At 50.7% G+C, this 18579-nt stretch overlaps 5 protein-coding genes across 5 annotated transcripts; 3 read left to right on the top strand and 2 right to left on the bottom strand.

Annotated features, from left to right (window-relative positions):
* Positions 1-2725: 2725 nt before the first annotated feature.
* On the bottom strand, positions 2726-4393 carry BU25DRAFT_447815 (uncharacterized protein; the record flags this gene model as incomplete). Its single annotated transcript, XM_033709559.1, has 2 exons — positions 2726-4180; positions 4371-4393. The coding sequence occupies 2 exons, from the start codon at positions 4391-4393 to the stop codon at positions 2776-2778; spliced, it is 1428 nt and encodes a 475-aa protein (XP_033563050.1). The 3' UTR covers positions 2726-2775.
* A 195-nt stretch (positions 4394-4588) lies between these two features.
* Positions 4589-5662, top strand: BU25DRAFT_33233 (uncharacterized protein). Its single transcript, XM_033702435.1, has one exon. The coding sequence runs from the start codon at positions 4713-4715 to the stop codon at positions 5352-5354; it is 642 nt and encodes a 213-aa protein (XP_033563049.1). The 5' UTR covers positions 4589-4712; the 3' UTR covers positions 5355-5662.
* A 1152-nt stretch (positions 5663-6814) lies between these two features.
* Positions 6815-9170, top strand: BU25DRAFT_466787 (uncharacterized protein; the record flags this gene model as incomplete). The annotated part of the gene is made up of 3 exons (XM_033710701.1): positions 6815-7117; positions 7169-7416; positions 7466-9170. The coding sequence occupies 3 exons, from the start codon at positions 6815-6817 to the stop codon at positions 9168-9170; spliced, it is 2256 nt and encodes a 751-aa protein (XP_033563048.1).
* A 4003-nt stretch (positions 9171-13173) lies between these two features.
* Positions 13174-14139, top strand: BU25DRAFT_420789 (uncharacterized protein; the record flags this gene model as incomplete). The annotated part of the gene is made up of 2 exons (XM_033708042.1): positions 13174-13851; positions 13912-14139. 2 exons carry the CDS (start codon positions 13174-13176, stop codon positions 14137-14139), a joined length of 906 nt encoding a protein of 301 aa, XP_033563047.1.
* Positions 14140-15772: 1633 nt separating this feature from the next.
* BU25DRAFT_466777 (uncharacterized protein) lies at positions 15773-17851 on the bottom strand (the record flags this gene model as incomplete). The annotated part of the gene is made up of 4 exons (XM_033710700.1): positions 15773-16453; positions 16578-16829; positions 17011-17262; positions 17323-17851. The coding sequence occupies 4 exons, from the start codon at positions 17849-17851 to the stop codon at positions 15810-15812; spliced, it is 1677 nt and encodes a 558-aa protein (XP_033563046.1). The 3' UTR covers positions 15773-15809.
* Between the last annotated feature and the right edge of the window lie 728 nt (positions 17852-18579).

The raw sequence follows: 18579 nt of genomic DNA, 5'->3' as shown, positions 1-18579 counted from the left end.
AGAGTGTCTCCTCGATGAAATATGGTGGTGATCTGATGTATTGGTGTCGCAGGCCAAGCGCTGTTGTGAACATGAACTGCATTACTAACCATGCCGTGTGAGGGCCTGAATACAAGCTGAGCTAGGATGCTAAAGCAATACAACATACACTACTTTCTTACACCCCACATTTACAATACCCGCACCCAACTGTACGACACTCTATATACACAAATAGCACGAATTGAGAAGATTCAGTGGAGCATTTGAGATCCGTACAGGGACGTGTACTTGACCGGGAACATGTCAACGCTGAGCAATTATTAGCCTTGTTTGTAAGAAGAGAAATAAGATACTGGACTTACTCACGCCCCAATAAAGTAGCTCACCGCTTGATGCAAGGATAGTTGGGCAGCAACATCAGATTATCACTTGGAGCGGAGGATGCCCGCGGCATAGGTGAGCGCCATGCTCAGGAATCTACAGAAATAGTGGAGAAAGCAAACATGATGATTGAAGTATACAATAGTATATATGAAGAGGTGGTGAGGTTGTAACCACGTGGCTTAAGTCACATGATATCCTTCCATAGTAGGCACTGCCCAAGGGCAAGTGCATTTGCCTCTGAGCAGAGAGCTTCCGAACAGCGTCATCGAACAACAACACAGATAGCAATACATTTGTTGATCACGGCCTCCAACCGATACTGCTCACGCAGTTACAGAGTGTACAGTACCAGAGAGCAAAAGCAGCAGGATAGGGCCTATCTATTCTGTTATTGGAGTCACGATGCCCACTGATGAGGCAATGAAGGTTGACTTTCATCTTCATGCTGAGGTTTGCCACTACTTCCTAGCTGGGATGGCTTGATCATACATGTAACGGTGTATAAAGCCTTCTGAACTCTAGGGTTAAGAAGGTCGGCCTTTTTGACCTCGACAATACAGGAGTGACATATTGTTTTCGTCCATGTCTTTGCAAGTCACTCTTTATCTTGCCAGCAATATTTCCTATTCTATCTACACTACGCTGTTGACTAGGCACACCAAACATGGTACTACAAACTATCAGTCAATTCTCTGCGCGTGTGCACGCGGTGCGCGTCTCCCTATACCAAAAAAGGATGTCTTAATAATGAACAAGAATAGTAGACGCCGAATACCAAACGTTCTATAATTTCCTCCATTTATGACAAATAATTATTCCCTCTATACTACATTGTGGTACCTTGAGGTACAATGCGCAGACATCACTAGGGAATGACCATGCAAGGAGTGCATGTTTGTAAAACAACAACATGGTCAAAGAACATGTGCGCTCATACTACCTCACATTCGGTACACTTGCATTCCTCTTCCGTGATTCCAGTACGTGGTACCTTGCGGTGTGACGTGCAGAGGCCAAGCAGGAGTGTTGGGTACCGGCTCCTTCACCTCTGAATAAGCCGAATATAGGCAGACTCCCAATTGCCCTCGAACCTTTTTGTCTTGCATGTCTCCCATACAGAATTGGGTTGCGGTTGCTTGCTGTACCATGTGGCTTTGTTATTGAAGAGACTGAATGGGTCTGCTTCCTAGAGCACATTCACCGCGCGCAGACAGAACAATTACCAGCTACACACGTATCGCACTCATCTGCAACACTACGGATGAATTCAAACTACCGTGTTCTGTACGCGGTAGCTTTTGGAAGCATGTTCAGCTAGGTTTTGTGTATAATGTACGGTACACCGTTCAGCTTTGGTATCCTGTACATCGGACATACGCCAAAGGGCGACGTTGACGAAAGGATCGACAGTATAGCCAACGCAGTGGGCAATTCAAGCCGGGTGCCGGTGGTCTCAAGGAGCGATGGCTATATGATCATGACAGATCCACGGCAGCTTCACAAATGTGCAGATAGGCGCTAATGGTCCGAAGAGCAAACTTGTCTCGCGACACAGTGTCTCTTCCTTTAGGGACGCACCTTACACGGTGTGACGAATTACTACTTTATCACCTATGAAGAGTTGAAAAATGGGCAGCCTTGCCTGTGGGAGCTGGTTGAACATGACTACGGCAGTGTGTAGGTTGTGTGTCCCTTCCAGTCGTGATGGGTGCCTTCCACCCTCAGGTGGAAGGTGTGTACGTCGAATCAACATACCCGGTCAATGGGCATGCAACAGCAACCATTGAACCTTCAGTTAATCAACTACGAGCTTATTGCTGTACGTCTCTTACCTGCGGTATCTCACAAATTGGTTCCCTTTGTGTCATCAGGAGCTTCCCATACCAGCGATTTATCTCAACTTGAAGAGCCTTTCCCATGTCAAGGCTATTCCAAGTAGAATTTACAAGGTCACTCGACATATCCTGCTAGGTTTTTAACATGACAATGTCAAAGGGGAGCCAGTGCTCCCAGTTGCACACGCCAATCGGTGCGATGGCGCAGGTGCAGGATAGGTCGAAAGTCAATAGTAGTGCAGACCTTAGCAGTTAGCGAATTAGCTTGTCTTCCCACATTGACTGCTCCAAGCCCCTTAGATCGTATGACTACGCATTCTGCTACGCATCCTACTGGTCATCTCTGTGCCCGTTTGTCTCAAAGCGGGAAGCTTGCCTGACCGTTGTTTCTGTTCCTGCGCACCGCTACTCTCCGCCCGAAGTACCTTTGTTCTGATATAATGGCGGGGATTACGAGGAGTATGCTCAAAAATGTATGCTGTAATCTCATGCAAGGAGAAAATGCTGAGGTTTCTCATATCAAGGGGATACGTACGGTGGACGAGCCAAGTGCGTCCTCGCGGTATGGTGAAATTTAATCACCGTCCTTGTCAATGCCAAGAATCTTATCCCACCACAAGCGGAGATCTTCGTCAATCCATGCTCTCAGAACCTTAAGGCTCTTGACTAGCCGATATGTTTGCACTGTGTTGGCCGTGTTGCCCAGGGGAATGGAGTGGAAGATGTGGATGCGCGAAGCGGGCTTTCGCACGTACAAATCCGACATCGACGTCGACGTGTTGGAAGAAACGCGCCCGAAGAAGAGAGACCATGATTCCGACTGGACGGAGAGGAGGGGAAACACGGTGTCGGAGAGGGGGAGTGCGGTACCTGGGCTAATGGCGTCGATGGTGGGCGTCGGGGTGGGCTGCTGTATGTGTATGGGTGTGTGCGACTGCGACGCTCGACTTTCCCATCGCCCTCGCCTGCAGGATCTCGATCCGACTTCCCCTTCTGCTTCATGTTCGCTTGCCTCTAGTATGGCCAATCGCTGCATCAGTGCCTCAATCCGAGCCTCCTGGCCTGCAAGCCACACGCCTAACTGCACCTTCGCTTCCTCGACAGTGCGGCTCTCCGTGTTGGTCTTGATGGAAACGGCGATGGGTCGGGTCCGCAGAGGCTCGTAGCTGACGTGATTGATGGACTCGGACGACGTGGCGATGAGAGAGGCAACGACGTTGCGAGTCGGGCGCGAGGGCTCGAGGAACATGGCGTAGTCGACTATTTTGCCTGTAGTAAGGCCAGGGGAGTGCGTGGGACGAGAGTCGGACGAAATTTTGGCAGCAATTACACTGCGAAAGCCCACACGGGCCTCGTCGTTGCGCAGGGCTAGCTCCAAGACTTTTGTGTGCACGCGGTTATTCCACTCGCTCTCATGGTCGCGATTCTCGGCACAGCGATGTGAGAGCGCGTTGATGGACTGTATCGTTTGCAGCTCGCCCATCAGCTCTGCCATAGGCCGATTGTCTGCATCGTCTAGCTGGTAGGGCCGGATTCTCTCGATGCCAGCCTCGGCTAGTTCTGCCTCCAACCTGGCGGCGAAAACAGGTCCGTCAGCTACGTCTTCCAGCGCACCCAAGAGTGCCATCCCCACAGGCCCCAGTTGCTCGCGCCGACTGGCTGTTGTGTTGGCGAGGGATGTGCACGTGATCCCATTCCCGACGTCCCACAACGAGGTCACCTTCTTGGGGCTTATCGAACGCGCTGAAGACGCCGATTGCGATTGCGACTGTGATTGTGATCGTGAGCGAATATGCGACTGGGAGGACGAGTCGACTTCATCTGCAAAAGCGGCAGGGGCGTTGGTGTAGGAGAGAGAGAGCGGAAATAGTCCGTATGCGTGGGAGTGGCCGCGGCGTGGCCCCGTCAAGCTCGTCGGGCGAGTATGCGTCGGTGGGAAACTGGCGATTAGTCGGCGACGGCGTGCGCATATGCTTGCTCTCGATACTCTTCAGCATGGCTGGGCTATTGTTATGGCCGTTAGCAGCCATGTCGCTCAGCGCGACACGGCGCGTCTTGAGCCGCTGCTGGCTCTCGCAATCGTCTGGCCGGGTGCGCTTGCGCGACTGCAGAGGTTGAGGAGACAGAGACGAGCGAAAGCGTGCAGGCGATTCTAGTTCATGGACCCACGCAGCGACGGCGACGAGATGCATTGAGGGCTCACAGCACAGTACGGAGTGTGGAGACGTGCAATTTACGTCGTAGTCTGCGGTTCTCTTAGGACGTTAAACCAATCAATCGATCAGTCTGCGGTTCTCCAGGGCCCAGTTGGCCTGGCAACGGCTGGTGTCTGAACCTATCGATAAGATGTGGCGCAGACTGCAACACACAGACCTCAATGCGCATCTGCTGCGACCAGCACGCATACTACCAGATTGCAAGCCGGACGGATGGTCAGCGATCATGACAAGGCGGTATCAGAATGGGCCACTTCAGGACCGCAACACCTTCGTCGTGGACGGGTAGGAGGTGATGTCGGCTGTCCGCTATTACAAGTTGCAGTCGCAGTGGGACAGGCCGAAGGTGGTGCCGCGCTTCTTGCTGCCGCGACAGGCTCAGGTCATGGTCATGTACTTGGCATACTTGCAGCCGTTTCAGGAGTATCTTATTGTGCAGATGCTTGGTGGCAGCTTCAGCAACTATGTGTGGGCCGACGAGCAGGGCCTGTGGGGGACGGATCAACTGACGCGGGCGCTGAGGCGAGAGACGGGCAAGAGGTTTGGTGTCAAGCTACACACTAGACTACTAGATTACCGGCACACCGCTGTTGACATTGACCGGGTGGTGGTTGGCGAGTCGTTCAGTAAAAGCTATCAAGACAAGATTGGGGAGGTTGACGAAGCGAAGGTGGACGAGGATGGAGAAGATGTGATGGAGCTGCAGAACGCGCGGACGACGGCCATGGGGGTGGGCAACTACACCGTGCCGACCGACATTGTCAGGCATTTCAGCGTGCGCTCGATTGAAGTGTTTCGGCCGCTCAGCACAATGTGGCGTAGCACCGCTTCTTGGGGCTTGAGGAGGGGCGAGAGCGCAGCAAGAGACATGAATGAGCAACGTAGATCCGAGCAGAAGAAAGAAGAGACAAGAGCACAGTCACAACAGAGGCATTAAAAGGGAAGACAGATAGCTCGTACGCCGGCAGAGAGAGGCATGTACCAGCAGTGAAAAAGAGGTGGCAATCCCTAAGGCGATGCAGTAGGTGCTCAATCAAGGGGACGTCGGCTTTCGGTCGGTGGAGCAAGAGCAGACACTGCACGCTGTGATTGATGGGCAGAGGCAAGAGCTTGCTTTTTAGCGCCCCGGCTTGCTTGGACAATGCTGGGGTACCCGTGGTAGTAGTGCCGTACTGAGCGCTGATCGAAGACTTGGTTAGCTGGACACAGAAGTGGGATATCGACTGCGTGGAGTGAAGCATGGCGAAAGTGACCCATCTACTGTTGTAGTGGTCAGCGGCAGATACTGCAGGCAATACAATAAGCAACGGCAACTTCACAGGCTACGCATGCATGCTCAGCAGTAAGGGGTTGCTGCGACAAGTGGTAGTGGACGAGTTTCATCTCATCTTCACGTTGAATGACTGACGGCCAAAGCTGGCGTTGCTGAAGAATCTCCGGCTGCTGCCGTGCCCGATACTGCAGTGCTGCTTACAGCAGCTGTACGGTCACAGCAAGCAGCAGTGTAAGGATATAGCTGAGGTGCTAGGGTGCGGGTACTATCACGCTCGCAATGTCGACCGCGCGGAGCGGCTGGAGCGTTGGTTCTTGGACGGAGGGCTGATCATAGCTACATCAGCGCTGGGCACAGACGTAGGCTTTCCTGAAGTTGTGTACATACTGCACGTGCGAATACCGTGGAGCATAATCGACTACGCGCAAGAGAGCGAGCAAGAAGAACGAGCTGGCGAGAGGATAAATTCAGTTGTCTTGGTGGAGCAGGGCGAGGTAGAGCAGACGATGAAGCAGAAGAGCGACGACTCGGACGTGCAGGCCATGGGGACGTTTTTGATTGGCAGCGGGTGCCGGTTAGGGCTAATAAGCGGCTACTCAGACGGTGCCTCAGCATGCGAGCCATTGACTACCTGCTCGCCACTCACCAGACTAGCTGCCTAGCTTCGACATGGCGTCTGTGTGCTGAGCTCTTGATGCATGTCTCCCACGCGTGCCTCCCTCGCTCAACAGTTACGCCATCAGGATAGACAAACATCACATCTCAAATCAAGAAGAACGCAACACTCACTCACACTCAGGCTCTAAAGAACTTCACTTTCACCGATAGCGTTGTTGGCCCTAGCGAGACGTTGCTTGTACCCACTTCACGTTCACGATGAAACACGCAGATAAAGAGAGTTCACTGTATTTGCTTATTTGCTCATTACAATCTTGTTCTTTACCATTCTGGAGCCAACGCACAATACAAACTTTTCACAATCACTGCACTGGAGCAATTAGACCACCATATATAAGGAGTGCCTGCCCAACCGCTGTTTTTTGTGCTCACAAACCTTTCTCTACTGTTCAATTGCGACCATACAAAGCCATATCTTTCAACCCCCCCCCCCTCCCCTTTACAACATGTCTAACAGTACCGACACTTCAAGCAACCCTGATTACGAAGGCGAAACCCCTGTCGCTCCATTCGAAATCGACGCCAATGCCGTCACTACAAGCTCTCTCACAGCGCTTCAGTCTGCGGACCAGCGCAAGGTGATGGACATTGTAGACAAGCTACGGCGTACCGGTCTCAGTGGAATTGTCGAGCTACCGCAGCTCATTGTTTGCGGTGATCAGTCCTCAGGCAAGAGCTCTGTACTTGAAGCCATCACCGAAATTCCCTTCCCTCGTAAGGAGAATCTCTGCACACGTTTCGCCACAGAAGTGAGCCTTATCTTTAATTGGAATCATGATTCCGTTACTGACCACTGCTAGATTATTTTGCGCCGCACACCTGCATCTACTATCGCGATCACGATAACACCTGACAAGCTCCGCCCTAAGCAAGAGCAAGTTACGCTCAAGGCTTTCAACAAGTCGATTGATGACTTCGACCAACTTCCAGACATCATCGACGAAGCTACACTAGCCATGGGGCTTGGTCCCGCCGGCGGACCCATTTCAAGAGCTTTTTCTCGTGACGTGCTCTCTGTAGAAATTTCCGGTCCAGATCGCCCTCAGCTGTAAGTCACCATGCATGATACACTCAGAGCATTTACTGAATACAGACAGTACCCTTGTCGATCTCCCTGGTCTTATTCATGCCACCAACAAAGCTCAAACCGAAGCCGACAAAGAGCTTATCCTCGACCTCGTCAAGGAGTACATGTCCAACCCTCGTACTATCATTCTCGCGGTTATTAGTGCAAAGAATGACTTTGCCAACCAGGTCATTCTTGACCATTGTCGTAGGATCGACGAAAACGGTCGCCGCACTCTAGGCATCATCACCAAGCCCGACTACCTCCGCAGAGGTTCAGAGAACGAGCAGTCCTGGATCGATCTTGCCCAAAATAAGGACATCTTCCTTGAGCGGGGTTGGCACATGCTGAGGAACCGTGACGAAACTCAAATGAGCTTCTCCTTCGAGCAGCGAAACGAGGCTGAGAAGTCGTTCTTCTGCAAAGGCCGTTACATCGACCTGCCAGACGAAAATGTCGGTATCGATTCGCTGCGCAAGCGTCTGAGCAAACTTTTGTACGACCATCTGCTCAAGGAGCTACCAACACTCAAGGATGAGATGTTTGAGAAGCTTCAAGCCACAGTCAACGACATCGAGAAGCTCGGTGAGAAGCGCAACACAATCAAGGAGCAGCAAATGGCTCTTACAAAGATCAGCATGCGGGTCAATCACATCATCAAGTCTGCTACAAGAGGCTACTACGAAGATCCATTCTTTGGCTCGATCAACAAAGAAGCTGCAGTAGATGCTTCTGAGAACATTCATCGTCTTCGTGCCGTCATTCAACATCTCAACACCATTTTCGCGACTGACATGCGCCTGAGGGGTCACAAGTACGCCTTTGGTGCTGGACCAGGTGATTCTGAACAAGATGTAGATGACGAAACAAAGGCTATGAATGAGCTCAAGAAACTTGAGCTTAACGAAGCCGTATCCTTTCTCCCGAAACCCAAGAAGCTCACTCGTGACGCAGCTGTCGATTGGGTCAAGAAAACCTTGGAGCGCACTCGAGGCTACGAGCTGCCCGGCACCTTCCAGCCCATGCTGATCTCAGGACTCTTTTGGGAGCAGTCCTCTCCGTGGGAAGAGATCGCTTTGGATCACATCAACAAGGTCGCAAATACGTGTAAGGAGTTCGTCAGCCTTGTCCTTCAACACACTGCTCCCCCAGATTTTCAACCTAAGATTGCCGCTGTGAACGTTGACTCCGCTCTTGCGAAGTGCTTGAAGGATGCGAAAGAGGAGTTAGTCAAGGTCCTAAAAGACAAAGCGCGTCATCCTAGCACATACAACCACTACTTCACGACCACACTTCAGAAGATGCGCCAACGCAAGTACCAGGAGCTCGTTGAAAAGGCAGCTGAGAACTCAGAAGTCTATGACAACCGCCATTGTAAGACTTACAACGACCCAACGAAGTTCCAGGAGGCTATCAACAAGGCTATAGAGCAGAACATGGATACGTTCTCCAGCCAGGAAGCCCTGGACACCCAGCGTGCATACTACAAGGACGAGATCAAATACTTCATCAACACCGTTGCTAAAGCCGTCATCGAGCGTCACTTGGTCGAGCCGCTTCCGGACATCATCCTCTCACCTGTGCATGTCACCGACATGAGCGATGAAGAGATCCGGTACATCGCTGCCGAGCCGATCGAAATTACGCAGCAGCGCGAGTACCTTGAGAACAGGAAGGCGATGCTGGAGAAAGGTCTTGATACTTTCCGTGAGGCTATGGGTGGGCTCAAGCGATAGAGGTTTTGTGTAGGAGAACATCGTCACTGTTGTGGCGAAACCGTCTTGGTTGTTCTGAAAAGACAAGGTACCGTACTCTGACAGTTATGGCGAAACAAGCGCACTTGTTGCAGGCCAAGTGCTGTTGTGAACATGGATTGGATTACTATTCGTGCCGTGTGAGGGCCTGGATATAAGCTGAGCTAGGATGCTAAAACAATACAACACATACACTCTTTTATCTCTCCACCTCTACAATATCCGCACCCAACCGTGCGACAGCACTCGAATTCTTTGTTTTTATCTGTGCGCAAAAGAACTCTACCTGCGTTTCTTCCTTGACGGATAATGTTTGTTTAGCGCATAATTCATTTTGCTATACGTACAAAGGCATGTGCAGACTTGAGGATGTAATGTGTTCACTCCTGCCATGAATTGTTTCCTCGTTCGCATCTTGATGAGTACTGCTTCCGTACTCCTGTTACAGCGCAGTCATGCAAAAAGTATCAGCCTTTGAGCAAGCTGAAAGATCGCATGTGAATGAAGAAGTTACTATAGAACTTTAAAGGTCTTCCGGCTTGGGGTGGTGCATCCCGAATGTATCCGGGTGTTCGAGCATCTACTGTGTCCCGATGTCTTCTCGTATTGTATCTAGTGCCATTCCAGATCAGTATGGCTACATTCGACTAGAAGCTTCTATTATTACTATGCTGTTCTTAGCAGTCCAGTGAGCAAAGTCATTTGTTGCGGTATCGGGTGGTCCGTACAGTGTCTGACTATACCCTTGACCACAACCCTGGACTAGTGTGCCACAGGTCAGGTATATAGTCGTCTCCTCCTAGCTAGATTACAATCCAGCGCAGTATTCCATCGACCCGATAGTCCTACGTTATCGTTTACCGTAGCTATCAGTATTCTACAGCGGTCCACACCGCTACATCATTATTGCGAGCTGTCATTCAAATCTACCTGCTTCACCATGATTGGACGTCCATCGTATACAAGGTTCGTAGTTTTAGACATCGTAAACTGAACTACTTAGTGCTAATCAACTTCGATCGATATCGAAGACCAAGACAAGACCACTGCTCAGGCCAACAGCTACTTGGTCACCCTTTGTGTCATAGTACCGTGGCTCAGAAATCAGATGCCAGCTGGAGCAAACGCATACCTTCATAGCATAGCCACATGTCGCCAACCCGGAGGCCTCCTAATGATGTGGAGCCGCGGCCATGTGCAACTGACATTACATTCTTGACTGTGAATGGACCAACATCGGTAACAACCTTTCGACCATCTTCAGAATATCTCAGGGACATAACAACTTTCGAGGTCTCAACCTCTACCTTAAAACGGTACTTCAGACAAGGTGGGACAGACAGCTCAGAGCGATTTTACCATGCCCCCAACTTCCATACGAGCTGAGAGTAATCTGCACTTCTTGAGCAAGGTAGTTACGAGCAGATATGTGAACGAACTCAATGCTACCTCCTCGCTTTCTGAAAAAGGAAGCATACTGGTCGACCAGGATTTCGAGTCTAATATTCTTCAAGGGCAGACCCGTTGCACTGCTCACTTCTTCTTTCTTTTCTTAACCTACAGTGCTCGAATAGGCATCTACGCGTCATGGCATCCTTACGAGATGCTCAGGATGATTCCTGGTGCAGCTTTATAGTCGACACCCTCAGTCTCACGAATAATTTGCGGAGGGATCATCGCAAGCAAGCAAATTGTGACCTAGAGCGTCTTGCAAAAGCAGGGTAATCGTGGAATACAAAATGTATCTGTTGAAGTTGAACCTACAAGTAACTCGAGATCAAGATGAGAGCAGTCAAAAGAACGATGGGTGATTCTTGAGAAGACTTGGGCGATTATGAATGGGTCGCTTGTAAATTGGTAAAGGTGTGCAGAGCTACCCTCAATTTGTAGAGATCTGTCTCCAATTCGTCAAAGACTCAAGCAGGGTTGTAGCCCTCTTTGCACGTCTTACAAGGAATGCTACCCTCCGTAAGATACAAGAAGAGCAACATATTTTCGAACCCTTTCTTGGCCCTGCACCCGTGCTTGTCCGTAACAGACAAACCATATGCTGTTGCAGTAAATGCAATAAGTGAAGGTGTAACCGCGCAGGGCAGTAAGTCAGGGGTAACCGCGCGAAGCAGTAAAATCAGTATATTCTGTTGTGTTATTTTTTGTGTTCTGTCTCTCTCACTTGACCCCCAGCGGGGTCTGTTTACATGACGTATCTGTCGTTCAGACAGAAAGTGCTATTGGAACAGGCAAGAGCACTGCACCAGCACACGTGGCAGACATGACCGCTTCACTCCATAAACCGTCACATATGCTCATCTATAAGTTCCGCTCATAATAGCATACCAGAGATAACATTACATCTCTTATTACATATTACTCAGAAAATATAGAAATAGCCAAGTCTTCAGACCTCAAAACTTTGGCTCAGGACTCTTTGAATCTATCCAAGCCTTCCACGAACAACAATTCTGTTATTTCTGTTTTAGTCATGAGAACAAAGGTGTTATACAGCAAGCCCTCTACCGATATGTTTTGACTTCCAGTGTGCACTTCAAGTGCCTTCCACTTCAGCCACAGAATGCGGAGGTTGTTCATTGACCAACACTCGGTTCACCATCTCCAGTGTCTGTGCGCTAAGCTGGCGATCAATCATCAATCGAAGCTGGCTTGGTTTTCGCCGCTCGCTGATCCATATAAGAAGGAATTCGTGGTGAAAGTCAGACAGTCGTTCCGTGGCGAGCCTAAAGTCCTGTTCATGGCTAGCCCATACCAGTTCTAGACTATGTAATAGAGCGGATTCCTCGACTTTTACATCATTCTGGGAAAACAGGTATCTCAGAAGGAGCCATAAGAGATTACACTGTTAGAAGGTCACCTCACGAGGACCAGGGATCTGATCGTTGCCCGAGCTGTTCTGTTAATCAGTATTGTAGTCAATGGTATGGTGCAGACCGGACACTCCAATCGGCGACAATGGCAATACTCTAGAATCGCTGCTTCGAGAGAGGTCTCCAGGATGAGCAATTGTGACTTGAGCCGCATGCGGTGTTGGACTATGCAACATCTGGGCACTCATTATGTCTTCATGTCTTCCCTGGCGCCGACCACTGGAGGAGAGGGAAGCGCACAGGTGCGCGTGGCTACTGGACGTATTTGGAGCCACTGACAGGACCGATATTTCCGACGGATTGCAAGAAGGGTGCTGACTTGTAGCGAGCTTGAGCTAGTCAGCACAACCTCTCGTCTGGCTTGATACTGCTTTCCCTTTCAAACAGAATCTCCGCTTTGTATGACAGGGACCTTTGTCGCATCAGTTTCCAGCGCCTTGCAAAAAACCGGGAACCAGTTGTGCAAGCGAATGCATAGTTTTGCCAAGTTGGACGTGTTTTGGTGGTTGCGTGCAGGTGGGAGAGACTGGGCAGGACGATCTTTCCGCCGGTAGCCTCCAGCAACCGGAAAACAAGTATGTAACTGTGTATAAAGCCTTCTGAACTCTAGGGTTAAGAAACTCGGCCTTTTTGACCGCGACAAAGTATAATGACTTTCACATGTGGCTGACCCCTGTCTGGAAACCATGATGTCATCTACCCACAAAGTTGTTCTTCGGGCCAAAGAGCTATATTTCATCATTGTTCCAATTATCAAGGGGATCAGCAACTTGTGAAAGTCTCCGACATTCAAACACCAATGCCCAAGAACTGAGGAGTCTTGTAATGAAGCGCCAACTTTCACCGCCGGACACCGCGAGTCTCTGCGGAAGTCAGGTACAATCTTTTACACCACAAAAATGCTGTCGCACAGGTCGGTCTGAAGGAAACACTTCGCACTGTCGCCAACGTTCGTGTCGAGCGTGCCGCGCACCGGAGTCGAGTCGTCTCGATAAACAACGACAACAAGAAGAATCATCACTAAAGCATCAACAGCAGTACATTTGCCCTGCACGTGCGCAATCGATTCGCAATTGGGCACGCGACGTGGTTACAGCGAAAACATGTCAAACCGTACGAGCCAGAGCCAGCGGCGCGCTCGCAAGGCTACCGTGCGGGCGCGTTCGCCCAGCCCAACAAAGAAGAGCCTTGAATATCGACAGAATGGCATGGCGCGTGCCCATATCTACGTTGACCATATGTTCGACCCGCCTACAAACATTAACGCGCTTCGCTGTGACATCGTTGAGAGTGCATACAACAATGCGAGCGAGCTCAAGGGCATCCCGGTCGAGCTGAAGGAACAGGTGAGAGAAATCGCCAATGACTACCTATATCACTGCCAGAAACTGGTAAGAGACGCCAAGGACGAAGCTGAGTGGAAGAGTGCGCTTTTTGAAGGTGTTTTTCGGCGTCTCGTCAAGCTATTGGCGCGGGACACGCTCGCGACGAGCGCATCGGACATGCCGTGGGGAACAGAGCTCAAGCCTCGACCACAATCACTCCATAATCTGTTGTTCTTTGCAACGTCTCGGTTGAGTCCAGTAGCTGATCTTTCGGCAACGGCCCTAGCGAGCTTCAATCTCACCAGCCCATCCTCTCCCACCAAACCTAGCGAAACTACAACAGTAATCAGTGATACTAGAGTAGTTTCCTTGCCCGAATATTCTAATTCAAGAAATCCACTTACGACTCCAAAGCCTGACATTCTTGTCGGCCTTGCCCGGCCCTCCTTCACCGAGGTACATCAGGTGCTGCTTGGGGAATGGCAAGATAATGGACAGCTACTGAGAGAGTTACAGCCTGTGCAGCATGGCCTACACTTCCCATTCCTCCTTGTCGAAGCAAAGGGCTTGGCAACGAATGGAAACATGATGGGCGCCGAAAACCAGGCTGCGGTAGGCGGGGCGTGTGCTATCAACATCTTGAGCCCAGTTTCCCACTTGCCCGTATCATCTTCAGTGTCTCGACTGAGGGACCACTTCACCAACTTTTCATCCATTATTATGTTGATGGCAAGTATCATATGAGGGTGCATCGAGCCTGGGAGAGCAACCTTACAGCGCGATTGCACTGAGTTCGTTTTCGCCCTTGCGCGTATCATAAAATGGCGAGCACCGGGGTGTAATTGTGGCAAGTCTGGCGCGTATTATGGAACGCCTACAAGCCTAACCATTATCGTTACATGCTCAATCTCTTGAGGGCGTGGCTTTGTTCCTTCCTCGGGTATGCGCGATTGCGATTATCACGCCTAGTGGGTTTTACCATCAGAAATTCTTGTACCATACATTAGGAAAGCCCCTCATTTCAGCAAAGCACTCATCCTTGCCAAGCCCATGCCAAACATTTCATGACCCTGATATCCTGATGGTACAAGTCGGAAGGATCTTCAAACGTAACTGATGTATCTTTCAGCGACGCACTTCAGCGCTCTACAGCGTGGCTTTCCTCAACGGCGATTGATAAGCTCAGAGCCTTTCAATAACCCAATTGCACATTGAACCCGGTACGTTCACGTAGCTCGAGGGGCAGGTGATCTTTCAGCACTCAGTGAAACGAGGTGAGTGAGGATGTTCAGCGAGATAAAAGGTTGTGAGATGGATGACCCTCTATCGAAGTGAGCACAAGTGGCCTTCTTGTGAGTCCAATTCCAGTTGCCTAACTCTGTTACACCGTACACTCTATTGATATGGGCATAGCAGGGCTGCTGTAGATCCTGATATGGTGCGTCCCTGAATGAAGCGACACATTGTATCGCGAGTCAGGTTCGCAACTCGGACCTTCGGTGTCTCTCCTTCGAAAAGGTATGAAGCTGTTCTTAGATTGTCACAATCCTACAGCTATTTCTCTTCTAGGGCTTGAATTTTCTCCAAAGATCACTGTAGTGCTGGCCATGCGGTCGGTCATTTCGTCAAGGCCGTCCATCAACCCTCCAGCAAAACCTCTCTGTTTAATTGCGGCCTCGAGAACCCTAACAGAGCTCGGGGCGTTAATCAGAAAGCGCGGTCAAGAGATGCAAGATATTGGAGATTCGGAGGTCGCTTCAACTAACGAGCGTGCATACCAGAGCTTCTGTTTGGCAGAGGACGAAGGTCTTAAAAGTGACCCGAGATGAGATTGTATCAAACGAGTCGATCTCGGATGTATTCGTAGCAGTAGTCGTCCCATTCTTTCGTATTCACTGTAAGGGCATTACTGAGCCAGCTTGGTAGCTATACCGCCCCATCGTACAGTTGTCTGCACTCGTAGTTACCAGTCTCTGCAAGTCGCTCAACTTTCATCCCACGCTGAACCCTTGCAAATCTTTCCTAGGTAGCTCTCGCACCAGTCGGCAGAACCCTGCATATTGCGCTTACAGAAACGCCCCAGTCTGTTACTAATCGAACGTAACATCACACAACGTCACTCCTTCCAACCATCGGAACGTGGAATTATACATACTGTAGTCTCCCATGTTGCTACTGTAACATTTGTTCTCTTCTAATTCTAGTTAGGCACTGTTACTGTCACGGTTCATGGCGCTCTTGCCTTTCGAACCTCACCTGCCATGAGAGTGACTGCCACGTCACACTAGCGCTGTTTACAGCTACTCACCTATACATACTGTCCGTAGCTTCACACAATACAACCTCAGTTCAATCCTTCAATTCTTCCCATAGCGTACTGATCACTCACGATCCCCAACAGTTACGCAGTACTGCTACTGAAATACCCTCTTGACATATTGCCCGGACTGACGTTTCCATGTCCTCTTCTCCTGCTCTGGCCGGGACTTGGGAACATCTTTGACGCCTGACGGCTGAGTAAACTCCACCTTGCTTGCTTGCAGATTAGACAACACCTGCATCCTAGCTTCAAGTTGTCTACACCTTTCGCTTGACTGGCCGAGGACGCACTGCAGCCTAGGTAGCGCCCTTGAATACACCTCTAGTGCTTCGGCATACTTCTTTTGCTTGACGTAAAGGTCGCCCATGTTTTGTAGTGTGGTAAGCGCAGGCATGTACCGTCGAACGGGCGGGTCTCCTAGTGCATCCTCTCTCCCTTCCAACACCCGCTGGTACATCTTCTCTGCCTCTGCTAGCTTGCCTTGGGTTCTATAGAGATTACCTAGGTTGTTGAATGTGTCCAGCGTCGACGTGTGCTTGGGGCCGCGTGCATCCTCTCTCCCTTCCAACGCCCGCTGGCACATCTTCTCTGCCTCCGCCAGCTTGCCTTGGTTCTTGTAGAGGATGCCCAGGTTGTTGACTGTCCTCAGCGTGGACGTGTGCTTGGGGCTGAGTGCATCCTCCTTCCCCTGCAGCGCCCGCTGGTACATCTTCTCTGCCTCTGTCAGTTTGCCTTGGTCTGTGTAGAGGAAGCCAAGTAAGTGAATACCGTCAAGAACTAGCTCCTTCTCGTTGACGCCATCAAGGTCCACCCTACAATTGTTGTTGCTACTAGACTCGCCTTATCTGAGTACTTGCTGTACATGTAGAGCACGCCTGGGCATGAGGGAGAAGACGGCGTTGCAAAGCTGCCCAGTCGACACCAGAATGATCTGGTACTGCCCGCCCAACAGCAACTACTGCAACTTGGTCAAGCTCCCTCGCTGACTGCTTGCCCTGGTAGTAGTATGCCCACCGATGCACCACGGGGTGCGTTGTGTAGCTTGCCGTCTCTTCCACCGCTTCGACAAGCGAGTAGTTGTAGAAGTGTTGAGACGATTGATTGATCTTGAGAGCTATTGGCTGGAATCGATCGAGACTATATAGTAGAAGGGGATAGCAGTGAAGAGTTGGGGAGGCAAACTGAACTAACTGAATGAGCTGGACTATCAGTGCAGCGGGCCGTTAGCAAACACTGCAACAGACCGCTAGCGAACAGTAGTTGCGCAGCAGCTGCATCGTCCGACTAAATGCTACCTCGCTGCTCGTGCTTGTTGCGAATTTCATAGTACGAGATCGCCCACGTCGTCCACACGCTGCGGTCTGGGTAGTCTTGCAGCGGCACTTCTCTTACACCGTCCACCTTCAACAGCTCGCTCCACTGCTGCTCGTAGAAGCGCAGATATGTCTTAAGTCCCACCCCGCTCTCCTGCAGATAGGCACCTGCCTGGGCAATCGCCAGAGGCAGGCCATCAAGCAGTTGCAGCAAGTGGTCGCCCTCGGTTGTGTCTGTAGTCATGGTTGTCAGCTTGTAAAGCCTACATTGGCTTATCAATAACCTTGCCTTACCGTACGTCTTCTTGTACCACGTCTTCAGCATTGCCTGCGCTTGCTCGTCGTCTACCTTGCTCAGCTGCTGCGACTTGCCCAACTGCTCCAGCCTCGCTAGCCGCGTTGTGATCAGCACAGAGCCATGGTCGGCACCTGAGAGGTAGTCCTTCACGTCGTATGCGTCTGCATCGCCGCCTCGCTCACCGTACTCTCGGTCAACGTTGTCGAAGATGAGCAGCCAGGAGTTGCTATCTGGCCGCGCAAGCCAGCCCATCACATCTTTCACCACTGCATCCACGTCCGCCCCGCTGTCTGTAGCATAGGCTCTGCTCACTCCAGGGATCTGGCCTTGAGGGATCCTGCCCGCGCAGTTGGCGATGCTCCGCTTCAGGCTGTACTCGCTGCGCCCATCTAGCCAGAGTACTGCGCTGTACCGGCGGTGGTGCCGCGATAGTTTTTCTATAATGGCCAAGGTTTTTTTTCCAATATGTGCGAGTATTGTATTCTGTTGTTGCAGACCCACCGATGCCCTTGCTGCTAAAACCATACAGGAATGCCTTCAATCATGGGTAGCTACAGCACGACGGGCCCCGAACTCTACGTTGAATTTGCGAAGAAACACATAGGTTTCAAAAGCGGCTTAGATATCCTACATTTTTCTGGTTATGGAGATGGTGATACTCATTTTCTCTATAAATGAAGGCCTGGTTGTAGGACAGGCAAATCCTCCTGCAGATGATATTCCATCGTGAGTGCCGGACTGGCGGGTGCAGTCGAGACCATCAACGCTTTCAAAAAGTGTCGAAAACATATCTATCCAATTTTCCGCCACGGCATCGGCCCCTGAGTTCAAGTTTGTTCACCACATACTTCAGGTGCGCGCACGAGAAATAGTCCGAATCAAGGTGTGCGGGTGCCCATACTACGAACTGCTCGGTAGACGTCTCAAGCCATTCAACCACTGGTTCAGCTTGGCGAAAATGGTTTTGAAAGATGCAGATATCGAATCGATATTTGCCTCAACCCTGGGGATGGACGGGATAGTGGCGGTGTTGGATCGTCAAGAAAGAGGTGTCAACGCTACTAATGTTCCAAGCTTGTTTGGCCAATGGGTCGCCAGAAACTTTGACGAATTTAGGGGGCCTTGTAAAGAAGATTGAAAACACGGAATTGATGAACCAGCCCGTTACGGATATGTTGCGGAGGAAATATCCAACCCCCGCGGGATCAGACGGATAGCTGCAGTTGCGGAAACACACTACGACAACGTCGCAA

Source organism: Macroventuria anomochaeta (assembly GCF_010093625.1).
Source record: "Macroventuria anomochaeta strain CBS 525.71 unplaced genomic scaffold BU25scaffold_12, whole genome shotgun sequence".
NCBI classification, from domain to species: Eukaryota; Fungi; Ascomycota; class Dothideomycetes; order Pleosporales; family Didymellaceae; genus Macroventuria; species Macroventuria anomochaeta.
The sequence above is the reverse complement of the archived record's forward strand: the minus strand, read 5'-3'. Positions and strand labels throughout refer to the sequence as shown.